At 35.6% G+C, this 19,048-nt stretch overlaps 1 protein-coding gene across 3 annotated transcripts in view; it reads left to right on the top strand.

The window, feature by feature from the left end:
* kay (transcription factor kayak) overlaps positions 1 to 19,048 on the top strand; it is a 45,009-nt gene that overhangs the window by 23,483 nt on the left and 2,478 nt on the right. For 2 of the 3 annotated variants that reach the window (XM_068762958.1, XM_068762959.1), the window contains exons 2-4: positions 15,886 to 16,060; positions 16,290 to 16,845; positions 18,580 to 18,703. In XM_068762958.1, coding sequence (XP_068619059.1) covers positions 15,886 to 16,060; positions 16,290 to 16,845; positions 18,580 to 18,703 — 855 coding nt within the window. Of the gene's footprint in view, positions 1 to 13,094; positions 13,502 to 15,885; positions 16,061 to 16,289; positions 16,846 to 18,579; positions 18,704 to 19,048 lie in introns of those variants that run through there. The other variant, XM_068762960.1, reaches the window with a different exon arrangement.

Raw genomic sequence — 19,048 nt, 5'->3', positions numbered from 1 at the left:
CTGTAAATAAACGTAGTGTGAAGGTTTTACAATATTTTTTCGTTCGTAAAATAACATATCGTCATTATTTTAGGATATAGGCCTACCGCATAGAATTAAAAAATTAATATTTTGAGGCTTATTAATACAAAGATTTAAAAAACGTCACAGCAAATCTTAAAACTAGCGCATACGTGAATGATAGATGTACATAATATCTCTATTTAAATTAGATAGAGGTAAATAGCGGAAATTAACTATTTGTAAAATATGATTACTTAATGAAAAAATGTGATAACAAATATATGTCAGCTGTCATCCCTTAGTAAACAGTTATATGAACGCTGTTACCGTACCATACCATCATCTCATTTGTAATGAACGCGGCAAAGGCATCAGAGTAATTTGTGTAATGCCGTAGCAAAAACTCGATTTATCCTCGAGCGAGACAGCGGTTGGCTTTGACGTCATCGGTTGGAATTATCTGGTGGTGCTTGTCGGTGCCAGGGTCGCTGCTACGGCCTTTCCGCGCCCAGCTGATAAATTGGTACTCACAGCCGCGCCTGCGCAACGTTACCCTTCCTCTTTTAATATAAACTTACATTTAGTGTTTTTATGTTATTTGTGAAATATTTTTGTGTTGAATTTTTATTTCCGATAAATTGTTATAAGGTTTTATATTGTAGTCTAAATAGATTTATCAGTCCATTATTTTAGAATTTAATTGCAAATTAAATATTTACAAGATTAAAACACAAAATTCAACAAAAAAAAGGCAAAAGTATCTTTCTTCTATTAATATTTACATGCATGTAGGCGCTTTTATGTTATAAGTAAATGAATATTAAATATTTTTTATTAATTTCCAAAGTTTATTAATCCTGTATTTCACAATCTAATTGCGAGTTAAATATTTACGAAGTTAAAAGTTAGACATACACATATTGGGCAACACTCAACTCGGAGCAGTCACCTCGATTGTTTTCCATCGAAAAATATTACAAGCAATAAAATATACGGTCCCCCGCAATGGAAGCCTGAAGCGTACCTCAAAAGAAATTTGCATAAGTACCGCCAAACGCAGCGCCGAGACAAAGCCTTTGTCTGTCTATTCGTCTGCGCGTACCGCAACGACGCAATACATACGCTCTGCCCTGCGTAATTTCAACACTTCGTTTTTATTAACACTATACATATGGATCTATAAAAAGCACATGAGTACAGACCTACACAGTATAATGGAAGTATTTCTTTAAGCCATTATCCGCAATTGGTAATATGATGATGTGTTTTAATATAGGTTATGTGCATTTTTATGTCTTCGACATGATTTTTTATTTTATTTTTATGGTGCATTAGCAGCTTCAACAAAAACCTTACAGAAAATCTTAATGTTACTGCATACGTTAATGTTAAAATGTACATAACTTCATTTGAATTAGGTACTTCAACGTATCCTAATTGAACAGACATTGGTTAAACAAATATTAAAAAACACAAAAACAATATGATATTGAACGTTCACTCTCGTATGTATTCTTCAGAGATTATTTTAACGATCAAAAGCGGCATTGACTTTTTAAATTCTAGAAAAGAACGCGACTTCATTGTTAGTCTAAACCAGTAGAGGAATAAATTATCAGAAACATTTTGTGATTCTGTTGAGAGGCGTTGTGAAATGACCACAGTGCAGTAAACTTTTATTGCAGTATAGTGCTACCGCTGTACCGCGCCTTAGGCATACGTGCGGCTTGACGTGGGGACTATTTGCTGCTTTGTTTCATTAGTTAACTTATGCGCCACGTGCTCTTTGTACCTTGACCTCTTTCTCGCGGCTTTTTTCTGAGGCGAGGTACAGCGGTTTCGGTAGCACTATAGAACCTGTTATCGTGAATGTTTTTCTTAAAACGAATAATGGAGTAAGTTGATATATGTTTTCATTTACAGCGCATTGTTAAATGCATTATGATATGTATTAAATAATGTTACGACCGATTATCATATTATTATCAACATGGTTCAAGTCGGCACTTTTTGAGGGACGTTTATTTAAGAAAAAATCTATAGTCAATGTTATGATAAGAACGCCAGAAGTGTCAGCAACAAGCTCATGCGGGTTTTTTGTTAAATTTTACAGTTACCTTAATACAATAGTAGAGCTAATTAGTAGATAAACTTCTTAAATTGATTACATGACAATTCAGAGGCATGTAAGTGTATTTTAGTTTCCCACAAGAGTTACTAACTATTAGCACTGGAAATATTAAATCAACTATACTATGCCAACTGGTACTATTAATATGAACCAAGAAAAAATAACGAGTATTATGTACTAAAAGTGGTTTTCGTGGGCCTTGCAGCGCAATTTAAACAATACGCGAAATAAATGTAAATTTCAATTTTTTCTTAGATTTATTTACACAAAGTATTTATATATCAACAAGGCTTATATTTACGTTAAATGAAGTTTAAAATACGTAGTCATCAGTTTTGAAAGAAACATGCCGTTATCCGATGCAGAGCGATTTTTCAATTGCGACATTGACTTCCACTTAATTATTTCGAGATAATGCGCATACGTAAGCTATAACCGTGTTATGTTAGAGAGTATGCCATTTGTTGCAGCTAAATGTTATTTGCATAACAATATAATATGTTAAGATTATACAGTCTTTGTTCCACGATCGCGCAGCTGTCGCTTATCGTTGTGGAACAATAATATTCCGATTTAAAACACTTCTCGGAAACAGATAACCTGGCATGCGCTTCTAAATTGTGTAATGTTTTTGATTTAACATCGTATATATTTGAATACTTGTAAAACGTTTGCACCTTAAGAGATACCGAGTTAGGTTAAACGACGCCAATCATAGGCATAATGGTATGGAAATGAAGTACTAAAATATTCAATTCATCCGGACTGAGGTTATCAAGGAAACAACTAAGTGCATATGCTTACATTAGTTCTTAGAATGTTAATAACTAGCTTTAGCATTATGGCGAGGCATTTAGTATTACTATTCAAACACAATAGTTACAAGACAAAATACTTAGCGTATAAAAAATGTAAGCGAGCTCTGTTATAGTTTTTTTCGGCGCAGTCTGCGGTCGCGGTCGGCGCCGCGCGGAATGCCCGCCATTTCCGGACGATATCCGGTCCTCCGAATGGCGCCAATTGCGGCCACAGATAAGTTATCTAAATTACGTCGCGAACATCATACGCAGCGAACGTGCCAACATTTCCACGAGTTAACAATAAACTTTAACTGTTAGTTAACCAGGTCTGTGCCAGTTTTTCCTGTTTTCTCGCTAACTTCCTTGTCGTTTAGCCTTCGACCGTCTACCTAGATTGTACCTATACAAATTCAAATTTAAGAATTCTTTATTCAACTTACGATGGATTACGTGCCTTGTTGACAACAAGTTGAATCTACTGCCTGTTTAGATGAAATGTTTCAGATCTGAGAAAAACAGCTTAAGGAAACTCAACGAAAATGTCATTGAATTGTAGTTTTTTGAATATTTTTTGAGATTCTATCGTAAAAGCATATATATTGATCCCACTAGGAAGATTTGCTAACTCGATTAAGTCGAGAGATAGGTAATAAAATATATATAATACAATTGTTATTTTATTATTATTATTTTCATGTATTTTACGGCTTAAAAGATGCAACGGGTTTGAATAACAAGTGTGACGTTAGCATAATTTTCACTGTGCTGATTCATAGACGCGTGAATCACACGCGTAATCGAGTTTTTGAATCGAGGCGGCCGAACGAAATACTCAAGCCGTAGTGACCCGCGATAGAGCGAGTGCCGATGAGTCACGCGGGTTTTCCGCGAACCGGTGGCGCGGTGCGTTTTTCATGAAAACGAAGGTCGATCCTTTCGTGAGGGTTCTCTTACATAAAAACACATTTCCTTATAAATATACAGTATATCGACATATTTTATTTTAACTTATACATTTCTTCAAATCGAAAAGTTTTTATATTTCTATATATATATCATTCATTGTATGTGAACCCGCGAAATCTGCAAATTCCACTTACGCAGTAGTCTATGTCAAATAAAATAAAAAGGATTTAAAAACATAAAATGAAAACGATCCTTACTTTTTAATTGCATAATATTTAACTTTTTCGTAACAGCCAACTGAACTGAACTAATGATTCATGCTCTCTGTGAATATCAAAAAATAGTTTACACAAAAAGTCTATTTCTTATATCAGTTAGCACAAAAGTGATAATGAATAGATCGTGCCAATTTGATTTGTATTCATTGCAGTGTTTGTGCGCTTTTCACTTTTCTTGGCAATGGGAAAGCAGCGATGGTTGCAGTAGGTATAAAAACCTTATAAAGGTTAAGGGAAGGGTTCCTGGCGCTGTGCCCAGCGTCGATTTGTTTTATTATTCGCCGGGCGACGGTCATTGTCGCGCCAGTCGGCGCCGCGTCGCCACCGCATGTGTTACTTACTGCCACCATTGTACACGTTTATTTTAAAGTTAAATTAGTACCATCTACGTACTAATTATAAGTCTCTCGAGGCTTTATCGTTTCATATTCGTCGGTATAATTAATTTGAAATAAGTAATGCTTGCAGATATATCACGATTGAAATGATGATACATTTTTAAATCTACATTATTTGCATCAAGAGAGACTTGCACGTGGACAATTAAATTATAATATTGTACAGAGGCTTATTGACGTATGTAAAAATGTTATATAAGTTAATAATAATAATGACACATTAAACGTTTTAGATTAAAAAATGTTATTAAGATCTTCTGTCGTAGTCTGAAATAATCTCTTACGTGATCATCTGTCGTAATTTGTAGTAGTCTGTCGTGTCGTAGGATCTTTAAAGAAAAAATGTGCGAATAAATTGATCCGGATGTTCGAGAAAGATGCATTTAAATTTGATAGCTTCAACTTAAAATATGGTTCATCCATTATTATCATCTAGGCCGCATGATGTCCACTGTTGGACATAGACCTCCCCTGTAGAACTAATTTCAATGAAACATTTTTAAAGTAGCTTTCAACATCTTCCGAACTCCTTTACAATTTTGTCTAGAAAGTTCTGAATGAAGAAAGTTCCACGTGTTCCATTGAGCTTACCGTGCTTCTGCTTCAGAACATTAAGGCCCCAGTGGCTATCTGTTTCCGAGCGCTATGTGACAAAGCCACTTCAACCAGTCTGTTCAATCTACCAGGCTGTTTATCTTTGTGTATATGGGTAATTTAAATAATTTATGCTATTAGTTATTTGTTAGTTAAAGTTAATAATCCCTTTTATGGTCACACAGTTACATGTTACCATGTTGCCGAAATTTAGCAACTTGGATGTAATGGATAATACTTGTTAAGTTGTAAATGACTCTTGTACCTGAACTGTTAAGTAGGCGTAACCTTTAAGTTAAAACTATTTAACTGTCAATGTAATTGATTCACCAAGGATGTCTGTGAAGAATATTCTCGATAAATGCTTTTACCGCTGTCTTCTTGTTCTATACCCGTTATAATACCAGTGAGGTTATGTAACAATTTTGTGTTAAAGAAATAAATTTCTGCAGTCTAGATTTTTCTGTCGAATTTCTTAACCTGCACTACAAGGTGTACCATTGGTTGTACGTGAATATTACGTATCTATTTCCTTTCCTATACTTTATTGTGATAATGTAATAACAAAAGTTCGTAATTTTTGAAGTATAATTTAAATTTGTTAGTATAATATTTATTAATAATTAACCAAGAGATAATTTAATTTATATTATACATATCTAAGTGCAAGTGTTACTTAGGTGCATGTTTAATAAATGGCTTTTCAAACACTCCTCCGCCCCAGAGATTGCCTGAGTATGTGAGATATAAAACAGCAGCGGACAGAGGTTGCGTAGAATCGGTTCAAGGAATCCTCTAACTCAGGCAACGCTATTAGTGGGAGCAATTAACGGCCAGTTAATGAGCGGCACACAGACTGCCAGATACGGCGGTGCTCCGGTATAAACAATCTGTTTTATATACGGACAGCTCCCACGAAAATGTACTTTAATCGTATCACTCCAGCGTACATTTTTGTTAAAACGAAATTAAACACACTTCGAGTTTAGACGCATTCGTATATTATTTTAAAGTGTATCTTTTTCATAAATTGTTATCAATTTTTATTGTTCGATTGCATTAAGTTGACTTTGTAATTTTTCTCCGGGTCAACAGCCTGATAATTTCACAAGCGTTATTATTTTTGTGACTATAAGATCTGCAATAATTTTTATTGGTAATTATTTTTATCGATTTGTCACTGTCGAATGCTTATTTTCGAAATCCTAATATTATAGGAAAAATCTTTTTAAATCTTACTCCGGGAGTGACTGTAACTGTTTTAAATAAATATATAAGAATCTTACTGGTGAATTTAAAATTAATTACATCCTAGTTATCATCACGGTTTAATTGTAATTCAATAGAATCAATTTTAAATCTTGCCATACCCTATTTTAGATAGTTTAAGTACGAAAAATTCCACCCATATAATCTTCATATATCATGGCGACGAGACCGACAGTGTTTTGTACACGCTTTTATATAATGTGGTTTAGGAAGTAATTTCGTAATTATAATGGTCATATGGTCTAAGACCTTTTGATATCTTTCTAATAGTAACATGAATCCTTCGTCAAATATTTGATCTTTGCTGACAAAAATTTGACTCAGGTGGTTATTGATTATGAGTTTTAAGTAAATGTTTTTTGTTCAAAAATTTTTTGCGGTGACTGGAATAATAAGAAAAAGCAATATATTTTTTGTATTAGAAAGGACAAATTATTATCACAGTAAACATCCGGCGATATAAGTTAGGGCATATTGTAGTGAATATTGGAGCTACTTAATTTGGTAACGGCGGGCATGCTATACGCAGCTGCTTATCGTCCTATTCCATTTCGCGCCTTTCCTCGTTTATTTCCTGCTCGATGCTTGCTCAAACTTAACCGGCCATTGGCCTTGTTTAATTTTATGTGCCCACCATACGTCCCGTCCCTTGAATTAGCTTTAATTATTTTATGGACATCTCCGTTGAAAAAATTTCGTTGTTTCATGCGCTACTAAGTTTTATTGTTTCTTTTTCTTAATTTCCTAACAGTACAATGATTAGTAATCTCTTTATTTTAATAGATTTTTGGGTACTTACGTATTAACTTCACCGCAGTAAAAGTTGTAATAATCAATCTTGTTCCCATACAGTTATCTTAATTAATTATATTTTAGGTTACATACAGGCGGCCCTTATTAATACGTAAGTATTTATTTTTGTGTTAATAGTTAAAGTAATGTTTACAAAGTGTATACTGAATACCACAACGAACGAATCAACCGTTACTATTAAGTAGTTTTCATATCGAGCGCAGTAGTATAAAAGATCGTAATTTCGTGTAAAATTTTGACGGCGTAGTTCGTGGGTGGGCGTGGCACACCTGGTCGGGTCACGCGGCGGCCACGTGCGTTTAGTACGGGCCGCGTCGCACATCAACATCATGCCAGACCTTTCCACTGTGACGTGACATTAAATATACGCTTTAAACCAATTCATACTTCACCGCTACCGCCCTTACATAACGGGGAAAACTTTATACAGATTAGTTATATCTTCTTACAAATATATGATACACCTAATCCAAAAATCAAAGCGTTTTCCAATACCGATTATTACGTATTAAATTATATATTGTTTAATGTCACTGCAGACTTTGTACAATCAGAAGTTATTGGCTTGTCGCGTTCCAATAAAAAAATAATGTAACATGTTGTAAAGGGTTACTGGAGATAGGTATTTAAAATTGTTTTTTGTCAAACGAGCTTTACCATCATTCCTATGAAGCTTTTACGCATATTACCTATCATACGAGCATAATAGAAATACACTAGTATAAACTTCGTATTACCGACTTAAATATCAGAAAAATCATTAATTATTGAAAAGACCATCTTCCTGCAACATAAACAAACTATTTTAACGTACAACAGTACGGTAAAATTTGTGTTTGTACGCGAAATACGTGGGTGTTGTTTATAACGCAATAATTCTAGAACTTTCCAAACTGTTATTGCCCCGCCACTGAAAAATACGAATTATTCTGGTAACTTATCCATCATTTTCAAGTCCCTGTACGTATTGTAAACAATGAGAGGGTTACGATAGAGTTAATTATATTTAAGACTTACCATAACAAATTTTTATTTCTATGTTAAAAATATTAGCGATACAACTATGGATAGCATTTTCTTTAATTTGTGTAGATATTTGTAAAACCTTATTAAAACAATTGTAGAATGATAATATAATTATCTATTGCGTGTTGTTTATTAGACTTACATTTCTCTTTGTCTTATCAATAATTTATTTAATGGAGTATACTACTGTCTGATTGAAATATTGCATGATTTTGAGTATCGGTTAAAGTTATTCATACGTTATTTATTTAGTAACCGCTTGTGTCTGCATAACATAATTGTTAAAAAATTTAACGCTTTTATGTAAAAAAAAAAAACAAATTGTCTTGTAAATCAAATAATGGTTTTTATGACATGATTACATTATCGTCGGAAGACGGTGGTTTCATACATGACGAGAAACGATTCGTGTTTCTGATACTAGGCTAAATAAAACAGTGACCGATGCGTTCAGGAAACTGAAAACTAAACGACATTAGTAGGCGATTTGAGGAAAATACGACTGGTCCGATAACGGTGTTGGCCGGCGCGCGGCTAGAGGAAAATGTAGTTTGGTAGATAACAATATTAAATTTAACTCGAGTTTTGTGTCGGGTTATTAGGCACGTCCATCCGCGAGTTGGACCTTGAACTCGACTTTTTTAAGGTCGTCGGAAGACGTTTGATGTGCAAGCCGCTTCCATCCGGTCCTATTAGGAATCTATAAGGAAGGCCTATGCCCAGCGATGGAGTTCCTACGGCTAAATTAACGATAAATGATGATAAGGTATTTTGGAGCAAATATTTAAATTATACTTTCACGGTATAAAATATAATTTTTTTTATATGAACCTCAATTTTGCATGCATTTATTCATATCATGTTGTATTATAATTGTTTCATACCGGCTACTGATAGTACTAAATATGAACTCGAGTTTATAGTTTAAATAACGTGCCGGTGTTTCTAATGGGTGACGTTCGTCGTGTGTTTTAGGTTCACAATCCCTCTGATAACAGAACACGGGTGTTTACATATGCCTTTGCGCGGATACGGATTTATCGAATATCTCTCAAACATGAAAGTATCGTATTTCGAAAGATTTTCTGATACCTCCCATGTTATTTTATTTTACGAAATTAAATGTGAATCGATTAATGTTAATTTGTTTCTTGAAATGCATCTGGTAAGTTTTGTATTGTAGTTATTAAAATTTTATTTTACCTACATTAATGATCAAGGTAAAATTAATTTATGCAACTTTGGAAATTTTAGTAGGACTTATAGATCATCACTATGGATGTCCCCTATTATTTGAATTTATTATAGTTATTGGAAACGTAAGAAATATTATCATGAATATATTGTGAGGTCACTGTAAGAAGATTTCTTTAAACCATTTTTCCAAGAGGGTCCGCGTCGGATGGGATCTCTTTTGCAAAACAAATATGTTCTCAATTTTAGTTTTAATCGTAGATCTCTATTTTTACCCAATATTCTCAAGTATTATCAAACTCTGCATACGAGTCCGATATATTATTTCAACCCAATTCATTTTACAACACAGGAGGCTCTTAGTGTTGTGTTTTGTTAAGCAATAAGTTTTACTGTATTATTATTATCCTTTAAGTGATAATCTTGATAATTAAAGAATGTATATTTCATCATCATCACAGCCTTATAACGTCTACTGCTTGACATAGACCTCTCTCATTGATTTCGAATAAGACCCGAAAAAGAACGCTGCTATATTTAATTTTCGATTAATCCAGAGTACAGTGTACCTCGTTACCAGTCAAACATATTCCAATATTTAGAACCGAAGCGTAGGAATACCCACATTATTTCAATTACTCTGTGTCATACATTGCATAGTACAAGCGCCTACCTCAAGCATATCCGACGTCACGCCCAGATATAGTGGTGATGTCACCTTCGCTGACGGATTACTTTTCATTAGCCGCCGAACCACGAGACCGATCGTAGTACAAAATTTGTATAATTCGAAGGTCCTTTTATTTAATAATAAAATATAAATTGCTCTGACTGGTATATTAATGACTTAAGTGAAATTGATAACAAAAAATATCCGACAGAGTTTGTTCTGGGCTCATCTCAAATGTGCCTGGAACTCTCAAATACTTATATTTTATTTAAATTTATAGATATGTAATTGACCAATGAAATGAGTACCTATAACTACCCAGATAAATATACATACTTATATATTATATTTAAATTAAAAATATGTATAAAAATAAGTTTTAATTTATGTGCGTATATATATATATATATATATATATATATATATATATATATATATATATATATATATATACTTTGTCGGTAAATAATGTAACTAATTTGATTTTGGTTGATTAATACTTTAAGGTTTTTTTTTTTAAATATTAGAGAGAACGGAGTGATGTTAATGGCCAAACGATCAGGTCACAGATTGCTTCTATTAAGTTGGTATTAAACGCATCAATGCGCATTAGAATTCAGGGGACAGAGCCCGCGTCCCGTACTGTGCGGCACGCCGGGCACCCCGCTGTACTCTCGTCACGTCGTCGCGAATCAATCATCGTACATTCTAATTGCCGCGAATATCGTATTAGAAACCAAAACCCGTATTATTTGAACCATACAGCTGGTTTCGCGTCATTGATATTGCAATTAATTCGTTTGCAATGATATTATGATTGCGGCATTATCTTTTATTTCTATCGCTGCATGCGGGCTGCGCAACACCAGTTATTTTGGCGGTTTTATACCTTACAATGGACAACAATCAGCTGACACGATAATTATTTTTTAACTAAATATATATGAAGATTTCCTAGTGTCATGTTTTAATATTAAAAATATATATTTTTTTATTAATTCTACTTTGTATCACTAGTTTTTTTTTTTACAATATTTTTTTTTCGCTTTTACTAAACGCAGACAGTCGGGAGAGGGTTGTCGCCATTTGATACGGATCTTTCTTCTTCCAGCTGCGAGGCACGACAGCGTTTTATAATTATTTACTATAATTCTTACACAATTTCCTCTTATGAGTAAATACAGCTAAAATTTGTACGTATTGAAAGGACTTTGCAGTGCTGCCCAAGTGGCAGTTGCATATTACGCGGGTTAGACACTTCATAATACTATCTTATTGGATATACACGTATATTAATATGTTTAATTTGCAGAGTCTGGTTTAAACTGTTTGAAGCCCGAAAACATTATTTTTTAGTGTTTCGTTGGTTCACGTGTTGTTATAGCACAATTTTACATATGATTTTCGTTTTTAAAAAATTATTTCTCCCTTCGCTGTTAGACCGTAATTAAAAGTAACAAGGAGGAATGCAAGTTAATAAATAAAGTTTAATTAATTGCTAGGTAAGCACCGTGAACAATTAGAGGCGGTGTGGCTGCGCGTCGGTTTGAGACGAATTTCATTTAAGCAATTGTAGTAATTGAGCGGGCGGTCGCCTTCCGGAGCGCTTTGTCCCGCCAGTAATGAGCGTAGGAATATGATTGACCGGTAATTGCGAGCAAAATCAATCCTCGTTCGTAATGCGACCTGCTTGCATGTGGGAAGTCCGCGTCAACACTAGCTTTCTTGATTCATGCAGCGTTCTTAGTTAATGTCATGCACAACCTTTATATTTTCCCATCTCTTCCTCTCAGAGACACTTCCGCTCTTTGATTTAGTGGTTATTTCGTGAAAGCATTTACTTGGTGGATCCATCTCAAAGCTGGTAGACCTCTGGATCATGAGCCGTTCACTCTACTTCATTAGTGTAGTTATCTACAGGTGTCCGCCATAAGTTACTACTAATCAGGAGAGTCCAACTTGACATTAGTTAAAACGAGAATTAGATTAACTTCCCTAATAATGTCTACTAATTTTCCAAACGCTCTGATCTAAGAAGAGCTTAAACTAAAGCGAGAACGAAGCGAAGAGCCTAAACTCAGACGGTTGACTTTAATAACAAGCACATTGTTGTTCTTATCTCGTAAAGCAATCAATATCAGAATAATTTATATTTCGAAATTGTTGCTGTATAACCAATACTAATAATATTAAACAAGATTTTATGAAATAATTTTCTTTGCAATTAAAAGTTTCAAATTTCGATGCACAAATTAATTAAATGAATATTGGTTGGTCACTGTAAATGGTATTACACCTTTTATTCCGTTTAGGTTGACCGCTCGAGATAAACAAATAGTAATCAATTATAATACTTTTACCTACGATTAAGATTTTATTATTGTCACAAGCTTAAACAATAAAAACGCCTAAAGATTGAAACTTGGGGAATACAATAAAACGTCATTTTGAATTAATATCTATATTAGAGAAAACCATGCCTTTGCCTTATGTGGAACTAATAATTAAGCTAGGTAACAGACAGTAAATTTGAACAATCCACGCCAAATTTGGTTGTATGCGAAGGAGCCTCGCGCCTACATTACGCGTCGACCTTGGGGCAAGGTCCAGCCGAGCCTCCCGCCTACTGGCCTGCCAACGCTTCTGTCTGACACCATTTTTATTACCTTAATGTTATGTAACTGTAAAAAGAAGCGCAATAAATGTATTATGCTAAATACTACGAATTCGTACATTCTTTGATCTATACATATAACACTTTTCAATTTTTGTAAGCGATTAAAAATTTCATTAGACATTATAAAGATCAAAAACTGGGTTCGTACCGGCGTGCGTAACGATGACCGATAAGGCTCTCGTGTCTGGTTTTTTCAGGCGTCGGCTTTTATCTAAGATAACCGAGAGCATGCGATGCGAAATGATGCGAAATATTTCCGGAGTTAGAGGAGTGTTCTATAAATACGTGATTCGACGTCGCTCGTGGGCGAGCGTTTCGGGCGAGGGCGGCCCGCAGTAGCGCGCGATCCGCCGCGGCAGCACGCCGCACGCAGCACGCGCGCGCAACGAACGAACGAACCGCACTCGGCGAAACCAAACGAGACCAGCGCAACCAACCCGACCAGACCCACAAACCCGGCGCGACCAGCGAACGCCTCGCCAACGAACCATCCATCACCGGACGACAGACCGCCGGTCGGACGCAAGCGCAGCATCCACTGCACACCGAAACTTTGCGAGGGCGGCTTATAACGAACAAATCGACTAACTAACTCGAACCGCACGAAGGTGTCGCGGCGCAAAAAGCGCAACACAATAGAGTAAGCGTCTAATTATAAACGTGCTTGAGCGACTTCGGGATGCAGAACATTGATCCTCTGGAGTTCGCCAACATCCTGGCCACGGAGCTGTGGTGCCAGCAGGTACTTTGCCGCAAAGCTCTCCCTCATCTAACACTTCCCGCCAAAACAAGCCAACACAACAAATTTACTAAAGACGTTAGACTAACTAGAATGTATGTCGAAGTGTATATATTAAGGGTGGGCTATATTTGTTACACCTCAACCCGTTGTGTTTATTTAATGCCGATTACCTAATTCTCGCATAAGTGGGACTGCGGTGGAAGTAGGCCAGACATGTCAATTTTGCACGTTGCAGCACCTGTTATGTATGTTGTGATACTTTATGCAATCAAAATTACGGACCCATTCTAGAAAATTCTACATATGTTCTAATTGAAGACATATATATTACGTATAAATATTACGATTAGGTGCCGGATATTTTTTAGTACACTGTAAAAAAATTACAACGGACAAATATTAAGAAAAGTTTTATCTAAATCTGTCAGATTTGTTCAATCTGTTAGTAACGATAGGAAATTTAAATTTTCTTTTTCCAAGTAATCCTTTACTTTCGCCCTCTTTAGAATAGTCAATTATGTTAACATTATAAACAAGCAAGTGTAGTTCGTCCATGAGTAAGTTGCTTAGAAAAACCGGCCTGAAATTCTAGTTGTCCTTTTGAAATAAAATATAACAATTTTTGATGTATACATTATTATATCAATGCTGAAAATGCGTCAACAAACTAAGTTCCACAAACTTCAGTTTAAAATTCTTGAATGCTGTAATAACATTTATTTAATAAAATATCTTTCAATTAAATTTAAAAGTAAAAAAATTTATGTCTGTCATTATGAATTGAGTTAGAAATTAATCGCATGTAGTATAGTAGGGTAATGGTCGAGTAAAACGTTCATATCACTAGAAGATGTATCACACAATTCCCTGTCTTAATTTGTTTCAATTGGCATTACGAAAGATGCAGTCATGTGCTAGGTATTGAGTCACTTTGCCGGTGTATCTAACGTGATAATCTTCACCTGCGTTACGGCAAAACGTAAACCTTATAAAATTTAAGCTCACGGTTATTATCATAAACAGTTGGCCCATATAAACAGATTAAAATATGTTTATTAAAGTATTTACACGCACATTTGAATCGTACTGAGGAGAGCCGGCCAGACACTTAACAGTTGCTCCTGTTAAATTAAATCATATTATAGTGGCAACTATGTAAATAAGTCAACAAATTAGTTTCACACATTTCAAGTAATAACTAGTAAATGTATGTTCGTATAATAATTTTCAGTTTTTATTACAAGAAATTTGTAGCTAAATGAGAAATGAGTATTTAAGCATCCAGGGAACACAGCTCTTAGTAGCTTCTTGTTTATTTTATCTATTTAAAATAAGGCGAGGTGAAAGATTTATGTGAACGCTTTTAACATAACATCAATAAGTTGATGTTGCCCCTTAACTGTCTTGTTCGGAGATAACCGGCAAGAGTGCGAGAAATATCGACATTGTATTTGTAGCCCGATTCCGGGATCGTCGAGGTACTCTGGTGTTTTTTAACTACATTAATAACATTCTTTACACTCAAACTAATTGTGATAACGTTTGATGGATGTGTAAGAATTTGTATCAAACAATCCTTAATGATAGAAAGCTTGACGCATTTTTATAGTATCTACGAAGTTATCAAAAATGAAATATAAACTATACACGTGGTACTACATAGGTACAGGTGTAAAAAGTTTAAAGACCCAATACGGAGGTATCAAATTAGCTGTAGAAGATTCGTAAGTTATATTAAATTCGCGTGTTGTTATTACAGTTGTGTATAAATAATGCGCCGATAAAACTCGATCGGTATGTGGAAGCAAATTAAACAAGATAACAAATAAACATTGGCATTGCGCAACATTGGTGCATATTATTATTATTACTATCCGTCATTATAATCAACTATGTTCTCTAGTCGGACTTTGTCGAATATATATGCACGGAAACAGTTGCAGACCGTTATTTCAAATCATTATTTACAATATAAATATACTAATGCATTCAATTTAAACATACTTTTTTAAATACATACTTCTTAATGTATATCGGTGAGATTGCCTTAAGTCAAAAATCGAAGTATTTTCAATTATTTAAGTTTTCTAACTTTTCAATAAATTTTAGCGGTGTAAAATTTAGATTGTGTCTTAGCTACAATATCTCTATCTTGTATAAAACACATTTAAATGAAACGGTTAATATTAAGATATGACACAATAATTATTAAATGGTCAAAGTGAACATCTGCCGATTAATTTGTAATTTATCCACTTTTGAAACTATTTAAAATTAAGTACATTATTGTTCTGTTTTTAAATTGTGTCTTTAGGGGAAGAACTTACCATTTTATTTTTGTAAGCGTAGCAGGTGACGTAATCAATTTTTCTTATCTTCCCCAGTTGGCGAACCTTGAGGGCCTCCAGTCGGGGGTGCCAACACGCACCACGGCGACCATCACGCCCACGCAGTTACGAAACTTCGAGCAGACTTACATCGAGCTGACCAACTGCCGGGGCGAGCAGGCCAACCACGCGGGCTTCGTGCCACCTTCCGTCACGCACGCCAACAATTACGGTTGGTACACCATACTCCTCCCAATGCCTATATAGTGCCGTGAACTCATAAATGTAATGTCTTATAATGTTCCCAGTTTTGAAACAGGACTCATCCTGAAAGAGACTAGAGACGGGTTGAAACTGTTTTTAGATTTTTTCTCATATGATACATCGGTTTTCTAACAGTGTTTTCTATTATTGTATCGTTTAATCGGCATACCTAATCAACATTTTGTAAATAATTTCAGGCATCCTGAATACGGTGGGCTACTGCGAGTCGGGCCCGACGACGGCGCTGCACGTGTCGCCGGGCCCGCTCTCCGCCAGCGATAGCAGCAGCAGCCCCGGCCTGCCCGCGCCTAAGAGACGTAACATGGGCGGCAGGCGACCCACCAAAACTCCACAGGACCTCACCCCCGAGGAGGAGGAGAGGCGCAAGATACGCCGCGAGCGTAACAAAATGGCCGCCGCGCGCTGTCGCAAACGCCGCCTCGATCACACCAACGAACTCCAAGAGGAGACGGACAAGCTCGAAGAGAAAAAGCAGTCGCTGCAGGACGAGATACGCAAGCTGAAGGCCGATCACGAACACCTGCAGGCGCTGCTGCAGAACCACCTGCAGTCGTGCCGCCTGAACAGACGGTCGACGAGCCCCCCCGACGTAAAACCCTTCCAGGACCCGTACGCGTACGCCGATGTCCCGGAGGATGGAGTGCGTGTCAAAGTGGAAGTTATGGACCCCGCGGTGGATCCGGTTCTCGGATTAGATAACGATATCTTCACATCGCCGACGCCTGACAAAAGGTACGTTTGCATGTCTTTGTTAAAACATATGCAGTTCAGTTAGTATTAATAGCTTTACCTGTATCTATATTGTACTTATGGTTGATCTTTGCATGAGGCTGTTTATGTACCACCGAATGCATATCTGCCTCCAATCATTAAAACGTGAGCCTCGCTATCTTTCATTTTGTAGCACTTCATTTGTACCACCTAGTTAAATCGACATTTATATTCAAAATGTTTTGGTACCCCTATAAATTTTGTAGGTGTTATATATAATCAAAGAGTAATGTAATGTAATAATCTTTTCAGTGTTAAGATGCATTGAGCTTCGGTTTAAATGAATAAATTCATTTAAAAAGTTATACATCTATTTAGTTTCGTAGTAGATAATGGATGGAAATTGTCTATTTCAAATTCCGTGGCCCGATTGACTTTGTGCCTTCGTGTATTGTGTTAAAGCTTTTTTTTATTTGTAATCGAGATATATGACTTGCTAATTACAACTGCTCAGAAGTGCTTGTAAATCGGGCCGGATGCAAAGATCCATTCAAATTAATTGGCACGATCAAGCATACCGCGAATAAAATGGCGTTGTACAATGCTCTGCAACCAGAAAACCAGTTTGCGGTGTTGCATGGCCACGGAGTTTTTTGCATATTCGTGAGAATGAGCTAGGGCATGCCGAATGGTTATTGGATTCGGTCGCTGTCGGCTGTGTTATTATACGTTCTAGTGTGACTTATTTGTGAAGGATATGTGCAGAAGTGATCAACATTCAAATAAAATAAACTTAGAACAGTAATTTATATTCCTGGTATTATTCATAATATTGTATACGGACAAGACTTTTGCATTAGCATATATTTTGCACTGGTAATCTCGTCCACAATTTTTATAAATAAAACTAAATCGCTATTGCAGCTAAGCCGAAAACATAAAAATCGCTCGCCTGATTCTATCATAGTAAGTGTGGAGAAAATTGGGAATATTGCAAGGGAAAATAATAATAATAAAAAAAATCTTTTCTCATGCAAATCACAGAGTAAAATAACACATTTGTCTTATTTTATCTAAGTGTATAATGCATAAAAATGAAAATATAATCAGATTATTACCGAAGCCTTTCATTTTATTATTAAGACATTGAATAAGAATAAGGTGATCTCTCTGAAATGTATTTTTTTTCTATTACTGCAACATGCCAATAAAAAATTAAAAGCTTTGATTAAGTCGGGGAAAGTCTTCGCAAATATTATGTATAAACTTTAAATCGCTTTGGATTTACTATTCGTATCTGGCTGGTTTTGATCATATATGAAAATGATGTTATCAAAAGACTGTCTAAACTATTTGCCTTGCTGTTTTGATCTGAATTTTCAAAATTTCTAAAGCAACGGCATTATGCCAATATTGTCATCATCATGTCAATCAAAGGACGCACTGCAAGGCAAGAAGCCTCCCTCAAAGATAGTCAGGACGCTGGCGCTGTTGTTGTGATATCCAGAGCCTTCCCGGCTTCCTAAATACTATAGTAATTTGTTAGTAAAATTGGAAAAAAAAAATTGTCTCATATTTTCATACAAAATGCACAAGCACTTTACCCCGACTATTATGAGTAAGAAATATGAGTCGCGTGTTGTAAATGACTATGTCAATAAAAAATAAAATTGTACAAATTTGTTATCTTGATAAATTTTCGATTTGTTCTCGCATAAAGAATGTGATATTTACGAGGTGCTACGTTTGTTACAGAATAATGCTGTCGGCGGCAAACCCGGCGGTGGTGACGAGCGGCGGATCGTTAGACACGCCACCCGCTACGCGCCCCAACCGCCCCAACTTCCTGCACGTGCCCGTCAGCCTCACGCCCGCGCAGGTAAACCTCTTACTGTATCTGTGTTATACAAAGCTACAAAAAAATGTGAACAGATCACTAATTTCACATATAAGATTATGTAGCCGTGTATCGAATGGAAGCTTGAGCTACAGTCCCCTTTTGGGGCCTTTGCTCCCAAATATACCTGGAGACTGTTATAATACTTACGAGGGGTAATAAACAGTAGGTTTCATTTAAAATTCTGATATATCAGCATTAAAGTATCCTGATGATGATAGTCACGTTTTCTTAGGTTATAGCATTTAAGAGTTTTTAGATGATCAAAATATGTTGCACTCGGTTTGTTGCTTAAATTTTTATATGCAATTATAAATATACCATGAT

The sequence above is a fragment of the Battus philenor genome, unplaced genomic scaffold, assembly GCF_028537555.1.
Source record: "Battus philenor isolate CCGP_79_NKW_IND1 unplaced genomic scaffold, ilBatPhil1.0.hap1 SCAF_17, whole genome shotgun sequence".
In the NCBI taxonomy this organism is placed as follows: domain Eukaryota; kingdom Metazoa; phylum Arthropoda; class Insecta; order Lepidoptera; family Papilionidae; genus Battus; species Battus philenor.
The sequence above is the reverse complement of the archived record's forward strand: the minus strand, read 5'-3'. Positions and strand labels throughout refer to the sequence as shown.